General features: G+C 36.7%; 1 protein-coding gene across 5 annotated transcripts in view; it reads right to left on the reverse strand.

Annotated features, from left to right (window-relative positions):
• The window catches only part of cadm3 (cell adhesion molecule 3), a 133673-nt gene that overhangs the window by 37507 nt on the left and 84010 nt on the right, over window positions 1-12156 (reverse strand). For all 5 annotated transcript variants that reach the window (XM_073856069.1, XM_073856075.1, XM_073856060.1 and 2 more), the window contains exons 3-6: window positions 5067-5212; window positions 3887-4039; window positions 543-680; window positions 293-463 (exon numbers count right to left, since the gene is read on the reverse strand). In XM_073856069.1, the coding sequence (XP_073712170.1) occupies window positions 293-463; window positions 543-680; window positions 3887-4039; window positions 5067-5212 (608 nt within the window). The remainder of the gene's footprint in view (window positions 1-292; window positions 464-542; window positions 681-3886; window positions 4040-5066; window positions 5213-12156) is intronic.

Consider the following 12156-nt stretch of genomic DNA (forward strand, 5'->3'; position numbering starts at 1 on the left):
AAGACACTGCTCTGCTGGTTATTTTAAGACATTTGAGAGGTTATGTGTGCGTTTTAAAGAAAAATAACCAATTTCAATGAAATATTTCTCAACCAGGCAACAGCGCGTGGTATAAAATATTGATAATGATTGATTGAATAAGTATAGATGCTTTACATTTCATAATATATGGTTTGAAACAAAAACCACAAAACAGCCATCTCACGGTGTTCACGCCGCCCATCCCTGCACAGCAGCTGGCTGATATAAGAGACGTGCGTTTCGGTACATTAGGTACACGCGTGTATCTTACACAAGACGTTGAGAGGTTGCTCTGTCTGTTTGTCTCCGTTGGCGATGGATGGGTGATCTACGGCACAGGCGATCAGGGCGTCATTATCGTCCCGGGTGACTGTGAACGTGAGCTCGCTGGTTACCGTGTAGGACGGTTCATCAGGGTTGGACTCCACGACATCAGGACGTCCTACATGCACAGTAAATTCACATTCTTCAAACTGAACAATAATAGCTGAACGTGTACTGTGTGTGAACAGTATATTTACCTTGTATCTCCTCTTGACCTCTGTACCAGTGTAGTTTGGCAGGAGGTTTGCTCCCCGAACTTGTGCAGGTGAGAGTCACTTTGCTGCCTTCCTGGACAGGATCTTCAAAGCCTGTTATCACTGGCTTACCTGGGACACCTGAGAGAGAAAGAGAAAAAGAAAGAGAAAATGAAAAAGTAAAACAGAAGGATTTGAAGGATCTAAGAAAACAACAACTACGGTAAATAAAAGTTAAATCAACTTGAATTTACAATTAATTAAACTTTCTTGACCAGAGTGAAGTTGCTGTAAATTAAAAAATATATAGTTATTGTTACTTTATTTTTATTATTTTAGCCGCTCCTCTATACACTGTAAAAAGTGAAAAGTTGGATCAACTTTAAAAAATACTTAAATTGATAACACCTAAAAAATAAGTTGTTTTAACTTAAATGTTTTAATTTTGAGTTAAAACAACTCAATTGAAATAATTTTTAAGTTGATCTAACTTATCACTTTTTAAAGTGTAGTTAAGAAAGTTGAAAATGTAATTTCAAGTTGATTAAACTTAAAAATGTAAGTGCAACAAGATTTTTTACAGTGTAGTACTGCCTGGAATTTGCCTGCACAGAAAACCACCAAAAAATGAAATCAAATCAAATGTCAATGATTTTCATTTGTTGCACATACATATAAAACCCAAGGTTCAATTAAAGAAATAGCTATATTTTCTCATGCAAAAGGCACTCAAGATATAATCCCATAAAACTTCAGTGAAGCACAGAATCCGGGTGAAAACGGAAATGCAGAAGGCACTCAACATAGCCTCATAAACTTTCAGAGAAGTACAACGTCCGGGCCGAAAATGACATTTTGAAAGCCTGTTGTCCCATGCACGACAACCTTTCCTGCATTAAAATTTAGAGGTATCTGCTCTGAACCCCATTGATGCACATTTCCAAAAGAGCTTAAAAAACACATCTGTGTCAACTTGAGATCATTATCACATTAACCGAATGAACAACACAATAGTCCCTTACACTCTTAATTGCTAGAATATTGAAATACAAGAGGAATATGTAAGAGATAATGTACAGTGGACCGGTCGTTACCGCAAATAAACGCTGACAGGGTAACGAGGAACCCGCTTATTACTCAGCTCCTTACCAAATAAATAAATAAACAGACATGAAATATTGATTTAAGTAGTTGAAGTCATTTTAATATGCAAGAAGAGAGAGCCTGCAGAGTGATGTAAGAGACATTAAACTAGCACAGCTAAGCAGGAGACAACAGTCGAATATAAGCGGCTATTATACAGAATATCCAATGCTATCTCATGGCAATTCATATGTATGTTACGAGGGGGCTAATTCGTACGATCACATTCATACATTGCCTTTGCCCCTGTGATGTTGGGGTTAGGGACAAGATTAGGGGTGGGGTTTCGTTATTTTTTATTTTTGTACGATTAAAGGTGCACTGTGTAACTTTTAAAAGGATCTCTTGACAGGAATGCAATATAATATACATAACTATATTATTTAGGGATGCACCGATAATAGTAACGATATCGAGCCCGATACCAAGCTCATGTATATCGTAAAAATACCCTGATACCAAAGACTGATACCTCAAATTTGATTGTCATGTTGTCTGTGATTTCTTTAGCACTTTGACAACTTTGTGACAGGCAGGTAAAAATGACATGCATTACATCATTGATTTTGCCCTTTGGAGGTTATTGGCTTTGAAAATTTGTGATGATAAACACAAAATAATGATTTGTTTTTTCATAATATGAGTTGAAGTTGTTAAAAATAAAGATGCTGATATGTTCATTAGTCTCATTGTGTTGTTTTTAGAAAATTGCCACATGAAAAAAAAACACAGTACAACAGGCATCGGTATCGGCAAGTACCGGGGTAAAATATTGTTACTCGTACTCGATCCTTAAAAAGTGGTATCGGTGAATCCCTAATATTATTAGTCGTGTATAAAAACCTTACATAATAAACTGTATTGTTTTTATTACCTTAGAATTAGCCATTTTTATCTACAAACAACACAACACTTCCCCTTAAATGGAAGTCACCGTCATGTTTCTAAAGTAGCCCTAAATGGACAAACTGTTCACAGAGCACGTTTTGTCCCTGAGTTGTCTCAGACGACGACGACGGTCCTGTGGCGGCTACCATTATGTGTTTTGAAATTGAGGGATGACCTGTTGGTTGCAACTCGCAATCTAAATTTTATACAATTCACACAAACCACTTTTAACTTCTTACTTAATCATACGAATTAGCCTACTCACGGAAAATACGTACAAATTCTTGTTGTATCAGGATGAATTATCAAAATAATGCAATAACGCAAAATCAAGTATTTAATTTTTTTTAAATAGAGATGCACCGATACATTGGCCAATAATTGGTATCAGTCGATAAAAGCAATTTTCCACACTATCGGCTACCATAGTCATGGCCGATATATCCTGTCAATCAAAAGAGAACTGGAAAATGCAAAGAATTTGAGCTCTGTGTATTGAAAATGTAAAGAAACATCACTCGTTTAATGTTCGATATTAATGGTCATTTTATGCCGTGTTAGGGAAAGTTACTTTTAAAAGTAATGCATTACAATATTAAGTTACTCCCCCCAAAAAGTAACTAATTGTGTTAATTAGTTACTTTTCATGGAAAGTAATACTTGCGTTACTTTAAGTTACTTTTGCGTTACTTTTTCTTACTTGGCTAAACCTTGATCTCTTTCAGGCCTTGCAGGTGTTTTTTATGACTGAGAAGTTCTGCATTAAAAAATGTCAAGCTCTGGCATGCCATCTTGGTTTCTGACTTAAACTGTTCCCGCCCAGGCGCGCACACATAGAGTGCGTGTTTCGACATGACTAGTTTAAATCAGTACGTTACTTTTTTAAAATCAAATTAATAAAACTAAAAAGTAATTTGCATTACTTTTTTATAAAAGTAACTAAAATATTAATGTGTACATTTATAAAGTAATGCGATACTTTACTTGTAACTTTAGAAAAGTAATATTATTACGTAATGCACGTTACTTGTAATGCGTTACCCCCAACACTGATTTAATGAATGAATACTATTCAAAAATGTAATCTACAGAATTTAGTTAATGCGAGTTAATATAACCACCAAACTATTGGTAGCGGCAGATATCAGTCTGAATAATCATTTTAAGAAATTTTTAATATTGGTGCATCTCTAATTATAAATACAGATGCATATAGATTTTAAACATTTACATTTGTAAATCCAAATTAAATATTTTTGTGAAAAGCAATCACTATTCATACCACCCACACTTATTAATGATACACAGACACATACCAAGAACAGTAACGGTGGCCCGTGCCGTCCGTACAGGCATAGTAAAGATTGAACAGGTGTACTCTCCATCATCGGACAGTTGAACATCTGAGATGGTGATTATCAGCTCTGTGCCCGTAGACTGAACCAACTGGATACGGTTATCTCTCAGCGCTGAAACAGAGAGCAGATAAGAGAAATGCAAAACGAACATATACAGTGGCCACTTTCTGCAACTTTGTAGCCCACTGATATCATCTATTGATAATGTTAATCTAGCCGTCTTGCACTGAAACTTTATAGGCTTTTAAATGTATTGAGAAAAGGAAATGCAATATAACAGTACACGACTCCATAAATCAATATTTATTAATTTAATGGCTTTGCGCCGTAAGCATCATAACTATGCAAATATATCAGTATGGCACCAAATGTATGCAACTGTTGGCTTCAAATGCAACACTTAATTTGATCAAAAATGTCTGGGTCTCTCTATCCACCTCTGGTCTAAATAAAATAAAAAATATTCAACATAAAAATTGCTTAAACAAACAAAATGCCTTCTAATGCAGATTTACAGTAAATGTGTGTGTGTGCATCCTCGTCATGGTTTATCAGCAAACGAAGGGCGTTTAATTTGTCTTCATCAGCTGCTGTTCCTCCTCTGTCCTCCATCCTGCTCTTTCATGCACATTCTCCTCCTTTATCATTTCTCTCTTTATCTCTCCCTTCGCTCATCCTCCCATCCGTCATTCCTCTACACTCATCTGTTTGTTATCTCTGTGTACAGTATGTAGTGTACATCTTTCCTTTTCTCTTCTCTTTTCTTTTCCTTCCTTCCTTTCTCTCTCTCTTCTATGTGTGACTGCATTTTCAAGGCATCTTTCTTTTGCTTTCTGCCCTCCCATCCTTAATCTATCGTTTTCCTCTATAATCAGGTCACTCCTCCATTCTCTCTGTCTCCAACGCCTCGCTTTTTGCTATCACGGAGCCACCTGTTTGTTTTTAGGGTGATATTAATGTCTTAGGAGGGTTGTGTCACAGATGTCGCTTTATATTTTTGGTGATGGAGTCGGCGCTCTACGAGGACCTCTAATGAAAAACTTCATGGTTGTTTAAAATATCAATCTGACCACATTAGGTTGAACGAATAAATGTGTACTGTTCCTTTAAAAGCCATCTACTGTATGCTAAAAGTCACCTCTCTTCTCTCCGAAGTACAGGGTCTGCTGGGCCGTGTTTGACCACTGGAGCGATGAGTTATCGTTATCCTTCACGCTGCAGGTCAGTGTCACAGTCCCACCCACCGCCACAGTCTCATCTTGGGTCACCGGCTGAAAGGGGTCATCTTCTGGCCAACAGGAAGAAGATGGATGAGATGTCATTAGAAACAGAGAGAAAAAGAGCCTCAGGTGTAAATTAGATGACTCGTGCCTATCATCATCATCATCATCATCTTTGAGCGTACTGCTGTGTAATATGTATTGAAAAAATGAAGATGGCTGAGTAATCTTGGGTCATCAGAGAAGGGCGCTGAAGAACAGGCAGTAAAGAACAGGGAGGTTCTAATAGGTGTGATTATAAATATACATTTCTGCCATAAACGCACATCTAATATCCCATTTACAGCTGGTATTATGATCCGTTTTAACTGATGTGATCACAAGCCATCACACGATATGCACCTTACTATACGACATAAACAGTAATCCTCATAGCAGCTGGAGACTGGGCTCAGGATTAACAAAAAAACACAAAGAAATTGTGCAGTCTGCGACCACAGAGAATTGAACATATTTAATTGTGTGTTCATGTTGGTTGCTCAGTGCTTATGGGGATGAAGTTTTGTTGTTTGTGAGCTTTGGGGTTTACTGTTGAGGGAAACACATGTAAAGGCCTTTAGGCGTCTGACATATGACAAGTGTGTGTGTGCGTGTGTGTGTGCGCGTGTGTGTGTGTGTAAAGGCCAGATGTAATGCCAATGTGATTCGAGCCGTATGATAATTCTGCCCACGGCAAACCATGCTCCACTTTACCCAATAATTACCACTTAGGCTATAATCGATGACCTTTTTAATGCTGACCAGTGCTGGATAAATGCTGGGCTATGCGCAGGGGGGCACATAACTTTCTTGGCCTGATTCCCAAAGGAGCACCTGGAGATGTTGCGTGGTACTTACACTACATCCTACATGCTGTCCTCCTCAGTACTCTCCTGCCATATTTCTTTGGTTTAAAGGTGTAGAGAAGGATTTTCTCAAATTTTAGAAATGAACCGCCTTCTTCACTTTTAAAAAAAAAGCAATTGCGCAACACTCCTGATTGACAACTAGGAGGACCAATAGTCTTGATGATCCACCCAGAAAAAGAAAATCCTCTGCAATACCTTTAAGCATAGTAGACAATAGCTGCGTTTCCATTACTCTTTAAATTGCGCAAACTGACACTGCGAATTGAAAATATGGCCAATAGAAACATGCTAACTCCTATATATTGCAATAAACTTTTTAAACTGGCATGATGTGGTTTATCAAGCAATTCGGGCATGTATGTCGCAAAACTGCAATGGAAACAGTTTATTCGCATTTCCCTGTCACCTGATGTAGGTAAGTCACATAATTATTATTTGAAGATGACGCGGTATGTACTAAAACCTACCAAAAAAACTCAATATGTGGCTGCTCCCAAGTATAAGAGGCTTTCCTTTCCATGCGGCGGATGTGATATATGTAAACCTACCAACATCAGTCGATGTGATGTTTGGAATGACTTATCGCAAGAGGAAAAACTGTTTTAGTCGCATATAATCGGTTAATGGAAACGGCATCATTACACAATCATTTTTTGTCGACATTTAGAAAATAAAGCTAAAGAATTGGCAAATCTGTAATGGAAACGCAGCTAATGATGTACATAAAATAAAATATGCCTGGTTATTGTTTTAACCCAAATATTCTTTAAAAAAGTATGCTTAATGGTCCGCAATAAAAAAAATCATAAAATAATAATATTATGAGCAAATAAATACAATAGAGCAAACATACAAATGAATTTCAGGTTTTCAGGTACAGTACAGAAACTGAATAAAGTAATCAGATAATACTCATAGTCTTTACTTAGTCTTTGGAATAATCCTTATTAAAAGTTACAAAAGTTATTCAGTTAAGACAAGGAAGGGAAATTGTAATTTTCTTTGTCTGAGATTTGATTAACATTAAAAACAGCATCAGGTTTTAATGAATTTTGGGTTTTAAAGGGGTCATATTATGAGATTTTTTTAAATATGTAAAATAAATTGTTGGTGTCCCCAGAGTGTGTATGTGAAGTTTCAGCTCAAAATACCCCACAGATAATTTATTTTAGCATGTTAAAATTGCCACTTTGTAGGTGTGAGCACAAATGTGACGTTTTGGGTGTGTACTTTAAAATGCAAATGAGCTGATGAAATGCAATTACTGATCATAATCATGGTGGTTTGTTAAAGTGGAAATTAAAACTCAATTGTGCTGTCAATTATTTTTCTCTCTCTTTCTCTCTGCACTAAATGGCAGTGCCATGGTTGGATAGTGAAGATTAAGGGGCAATACTATTGTAATTAACCTTGCTACCTACGTAACAAAACAGGCGAAATCTGAAAGACCTATTTTTTATGTGCTTGCAGAGAATGATTTACCAAAACTAAGTTACTTAGGTTTTTTTCACGTTTTCTAGATTGATACAGAAGAAGCAGTAGGGACACAACTACACTGAAAAAAAATGATTCATTGAATTTAATCAATTTTTTAAGGTAAGTGGTTGCAATCAATTTATTTAAGCTACATTTAAACAAAAGTTTTATATTTTACTTTGCTTTACTAATCTTTTTTGTTTAAATGTAGCTTAAATAAATTGATTGCAACCACTTACCTTAAAAAAATTGATTAAATTCAATGAATCATTTTTTTCAGTGCACATTTTATTTCTCAACTGCTCATATTCATTTGATGGTGTAAAATACTGTGTACTAATCGTGGCATTTTGAGATACTTTGTGTTAATATGTCTGCTCAAGTGCAGGAAAACATGAACTTAGTTGGCATTTGCGTGCTATCCTTACTTTTACTTGTATTTGCGTGTTGTCTGAAGCCGTCAGATGTGGATTTTTGGGTTTGCGCTTTAGAGGTGCACGCAACAATGCATGATCTGTTTTCTGTCTTTTTGTACTTAAATATTTAAATTGGCCAATTGGGCCAGTGACAGTTGCATCGCTGCTAACAATGCCATTAATTATCTGTTTGGACTGAGAAATCTCTCATATTGCAGTAAATTAGGTAACTAGGTAGCAAAATGCCAACAACGTTGTTACGCAAATGGCGCCTTTTTAGAGCAGTATCTGGTGCGCATTTTTTTATTCGAATCAAGCATACACACCAATTACGTGCACCCCGCGGCCTGAATGCCTAGGAAATGGATGCTTGGAGTATATGACGATATTTGATTGTAAACGATTAAAATCCACTTTTTCGGAAATATTGTTGTATCGTGCCTACATTAAGTACGTGACAAGTGCAAGTATGCGACAAACTGAGGCGCGCGCTACATGAAGGCGAGTGGGTGATTCTTGCGAAATTAGACTTATGAGGTTTCATGAAACATTTTGATAAAAAATAAATGCAAAGTAAGAGTATCAAAATAAGAAGCATAAAGTTACAAACATCTCTTCATGTACTATTTTGCACATGATTTCAAATGACATCATACAAACCAATTTTGTTTTTTTTTCCATATTTAAGGGAACATTTTTAATTACCACAACGTGTCCATAACTGGATTTGGGTTCTTTGACATGGAAATATTTATAATTAAAAAATCTAAAAAATAAAAAGCTTCAGTGTATGTTATACTATAAACATTTACAGTAAAGAAGCATGTGGTATTTGGTGATCATTGGTAAATGTAGAGACAATAAAAAGGAATATAAATGTGTCCAAGAAAATTTTTCTCATCCTCCGCAACAATTTTCAATCATTGTTTAAGCCCTCAAGGAACTAAAATTTTTTAAAAAAGTGTTGGAAGGGACATAATTAACTGTGACACTCAAGATGGCTACCAGGTAAGCAGTTCTTATTTTTTTCTCTCCAGATAAAAGTTGAAATTTTGTTTGTCATAGTATCTAGACAACTTTTTAGTTCTCATTACCGAAACATGAGTTTGTAAATGCATATATTTAATGTAATATCATAATTAATGATTGACGATAATCTAAAAAATGTAAATAATTCTATAGGATTTTTTTTTTAAATCTTCTAAAAATAATGGAAGTTCAGACCTTAATCTTTTATGTGCAAAAAAATTGACTTCAAGGGCTTTTCAAAAAGTCTGGATTTCGTGAGAATCACTCGAGTGAGTGCCGGGTATACCTTTCAAAAAGTATACTCACCGTGGCTACGCGCGGATGACCGTGTTTAACACTCAATACAAATGATTACTTATTTAAAGTATTACCAGGCTGTCAGGGCAGCACTGATTTGCGACATTTACAGTACATTAAAAAAATTAAGGAGAAGTGAAGAAAAGTAGCCGATCCACCATTGCAAACAAAGTTCAGAACAAACATCACGAAAACAAAGAACAGGAATCAAACATTATGGTGACGAAAATGCTCCACAGCTTTCTGTTCTTGGAAGAAGTGAAAATAAAGAGAAAACGATAGTGTGTGTGTAAATGCTGTTTATTTCCTTCATGTAATTTTTGTAGTGTAGTGTCCTGACTCAGTATTTTCTCGTGCATGCGCTGTTGTAAGTGTACTGTCCGCGCATATTCTGTTCCCCTGTGGGACTGCATTTTTAAATGGGGGCATTAGTATGGCTGTATTAAGGCTCAGTAATGGCAAAATAGTCTTTAAAAAACCAAAATGAAAAAGAACTGTGATAAAATCGTGAAATCTATGATTGGAAATGATATTTCCCCCATATCGCCCACCCCTAGCTTGGAGTGTTTACTGAATACAGTCCAAAAAAGCTGATTTGATTCTGGACCAAACTTTGTACTCAGAGAAATTAAATGTGGGGAGAAGTTGGCAGCGTACTTGACATATGCTGGCTGAATGCTGGGCAAACATTTTTAATTGCTGGGTTGATCTTGGCCTAATGATTACCTCACATTTGCATTTGTCAATCCGACCGTTTGGCTTGGTTCTGGCTAAACGCTGGCCTAATTCTACCCTAATGCTTTGTTGGTGCTGGGATTAACCCATTCCATTGCAAGCCAAATGGCGTTTTTTGCCTGAAGGTATTTATGCCACAAGCAGGTGCACTGGGTGGGTGCGATGCAGAGCCGAAACCAGCTTCATTAGCCTAAATGCCTTTAACAAGACGTTACTTTCAAAAATAGAGCAGGAACAGAAGGCATGAGAAAAAGCTAAGTCTCTTCATCACAAACATCTGGCTACATTTGTGTGCTAAAAACCGCACGCACGCTGTAAATCGAGGAAGCTGGATATTTAGAGTTACTGTAAAGCAATGAACGTATGGCAGTGGGTTATATGCTAAAATTAGCCTTTAGCTTAAACACACAGTGACGACTACTTATTGGCAACCAATTAGAGCGGTGTTCGCAGTTAATAAGCGATTAGAGGGTGACACGCACATTCTCTGTGAAGTGGACAACTGCTGCAGGGGGCACTTAGACTCTCAAAATGGCATCTGATCCATTTAACCGGCAATGTCAGGACACTCGATGGCTCTAATCACAGGAATGAATTGAGCGCTGTGAGGAGACAGAATGGATGTTTATTTGTGCCCATAAGAAAGAAAAATCGCAGATGAGATTTCTTCAATAGCTCAGTTATTATTTCTAGACAGCAATGATATTAAATGGAGAGCAAATGGAAACTTTTGCTAAAGTCTCCTGCGTTTCAGATATTTCTGACCTTTGATAACACATTTTAGTGTTGCAATGGCAATCTCGCAACTCAGTGAAACTGAATTATTTTGCTTAAGGTTATCACACCACCACAAAATCTCATACAGTCAAATGCAAGGTCAAAAAGGGACAAACCCAGACGTTGGGTTAAATTAAACCAAAAAAAGATTATGATGATACTTAAATGAAACAAAAATCAGATCTCATGAGCTGTGAAAGAACAAAAAAAAAATTCTCTATGTGTGTAGCCTATCATCCGTTTTACCTCATCAATCTTATCTTAAAGGATAATTCCGGTATTTAACACTTTGAGTCTCATTTCTGGTTTGTTTTGGATGAACTACAGTGATGGACACAGAAATTTTGACAATGGGTCGAGTCTTGACTTTTCGACTCATTTAGAAGCATCTCTTGACTGCTTCAGAATGGAAGTCAAGGGTCATGCACAAACATGTCATTAAACAACACTTAACGTTCATTTTCAAAACTGTACTACTCACCGAGTGGTTCGTGGTGTTCGTTGATGATTAAAAACAAATATATTGGCGCAATGTATGATTTCAATCCGTGTTATTTGCTATAGTGGAACTATTTTTTCAGATACCTCACAACCGCGTATATACTTCCGCTCTATATTGGAGTCTGAAGCATGAATGAACGTAGTCCAACAAACTGTAATAAAACGGTAGCATACTTTCAAAATCAAGTTTATTTATAACAGTTACACCATCCAATATGTTTTTTTCATCGGCAGAACAATAAAGAAGATATTTTGCAGAAACCCCGGTGCTCCGTCATGCAAGTCAACAGATCCGCACACTTTAAGAGCTAAAGCATATATATCCAATACAACAGTAATCCCCCATAACTCCGTGTGACATATTGACATCTTGTGAAGCAAATCAATCACTTTTTGCAAGAAACTGAAAGTTTTTTACAACACTATTAGCGTAAATGCCAAAGCAGGAAGCGCGCTTTACGTTCAAGGCGATCTCTTCCACACTGGTGCCGTTTGGTGGCTGTTGGCTATGGATGTTGGTCTGTCTGCGCCACCTATAGAGCGGGAGCGTGAAGCGCACTTCCTGCTTGGCAAAAGCTCTGCATTAACGCTGAAAAATATTTATATATATATTCGAATCTCAAAACTGAAAATCGAATGTCAACCCACGGAACAAATATTCGAATATTCTGGTCCAGCCCTACAAATATGGGAAAAATTTCTTCTGAGAGAAACTGAGCGAAAAAACTACAACCACATGTAAAAACAAACAGACCCTTTTCTGTTTCCCGGCGGCGGAGTGATATATCAGCGAGCAAACAGTCTTCCAAGAGAAGTCAATGGAATTATACAAAATGCCAAATAAAACACGACAGAAACTGTATTTCGCT

The sequence above is a fragment of the Misgurnus anguillicaudatus genome, chromosome 2 (genome assembly GCF_027580225.2).
Source record: "Misgurnus anguillicaudatus chromosome 2, ASM2758022v2, whole genome shotgun sequence".
NCBI classification, from domain to species: domain Eukaryota; kingdom Metazoa; phylum Chordata; class Actinopteri; order Cypriniformes; family Cobitidae; genus Misgurnus; species Misgurnus anguillicaudatus.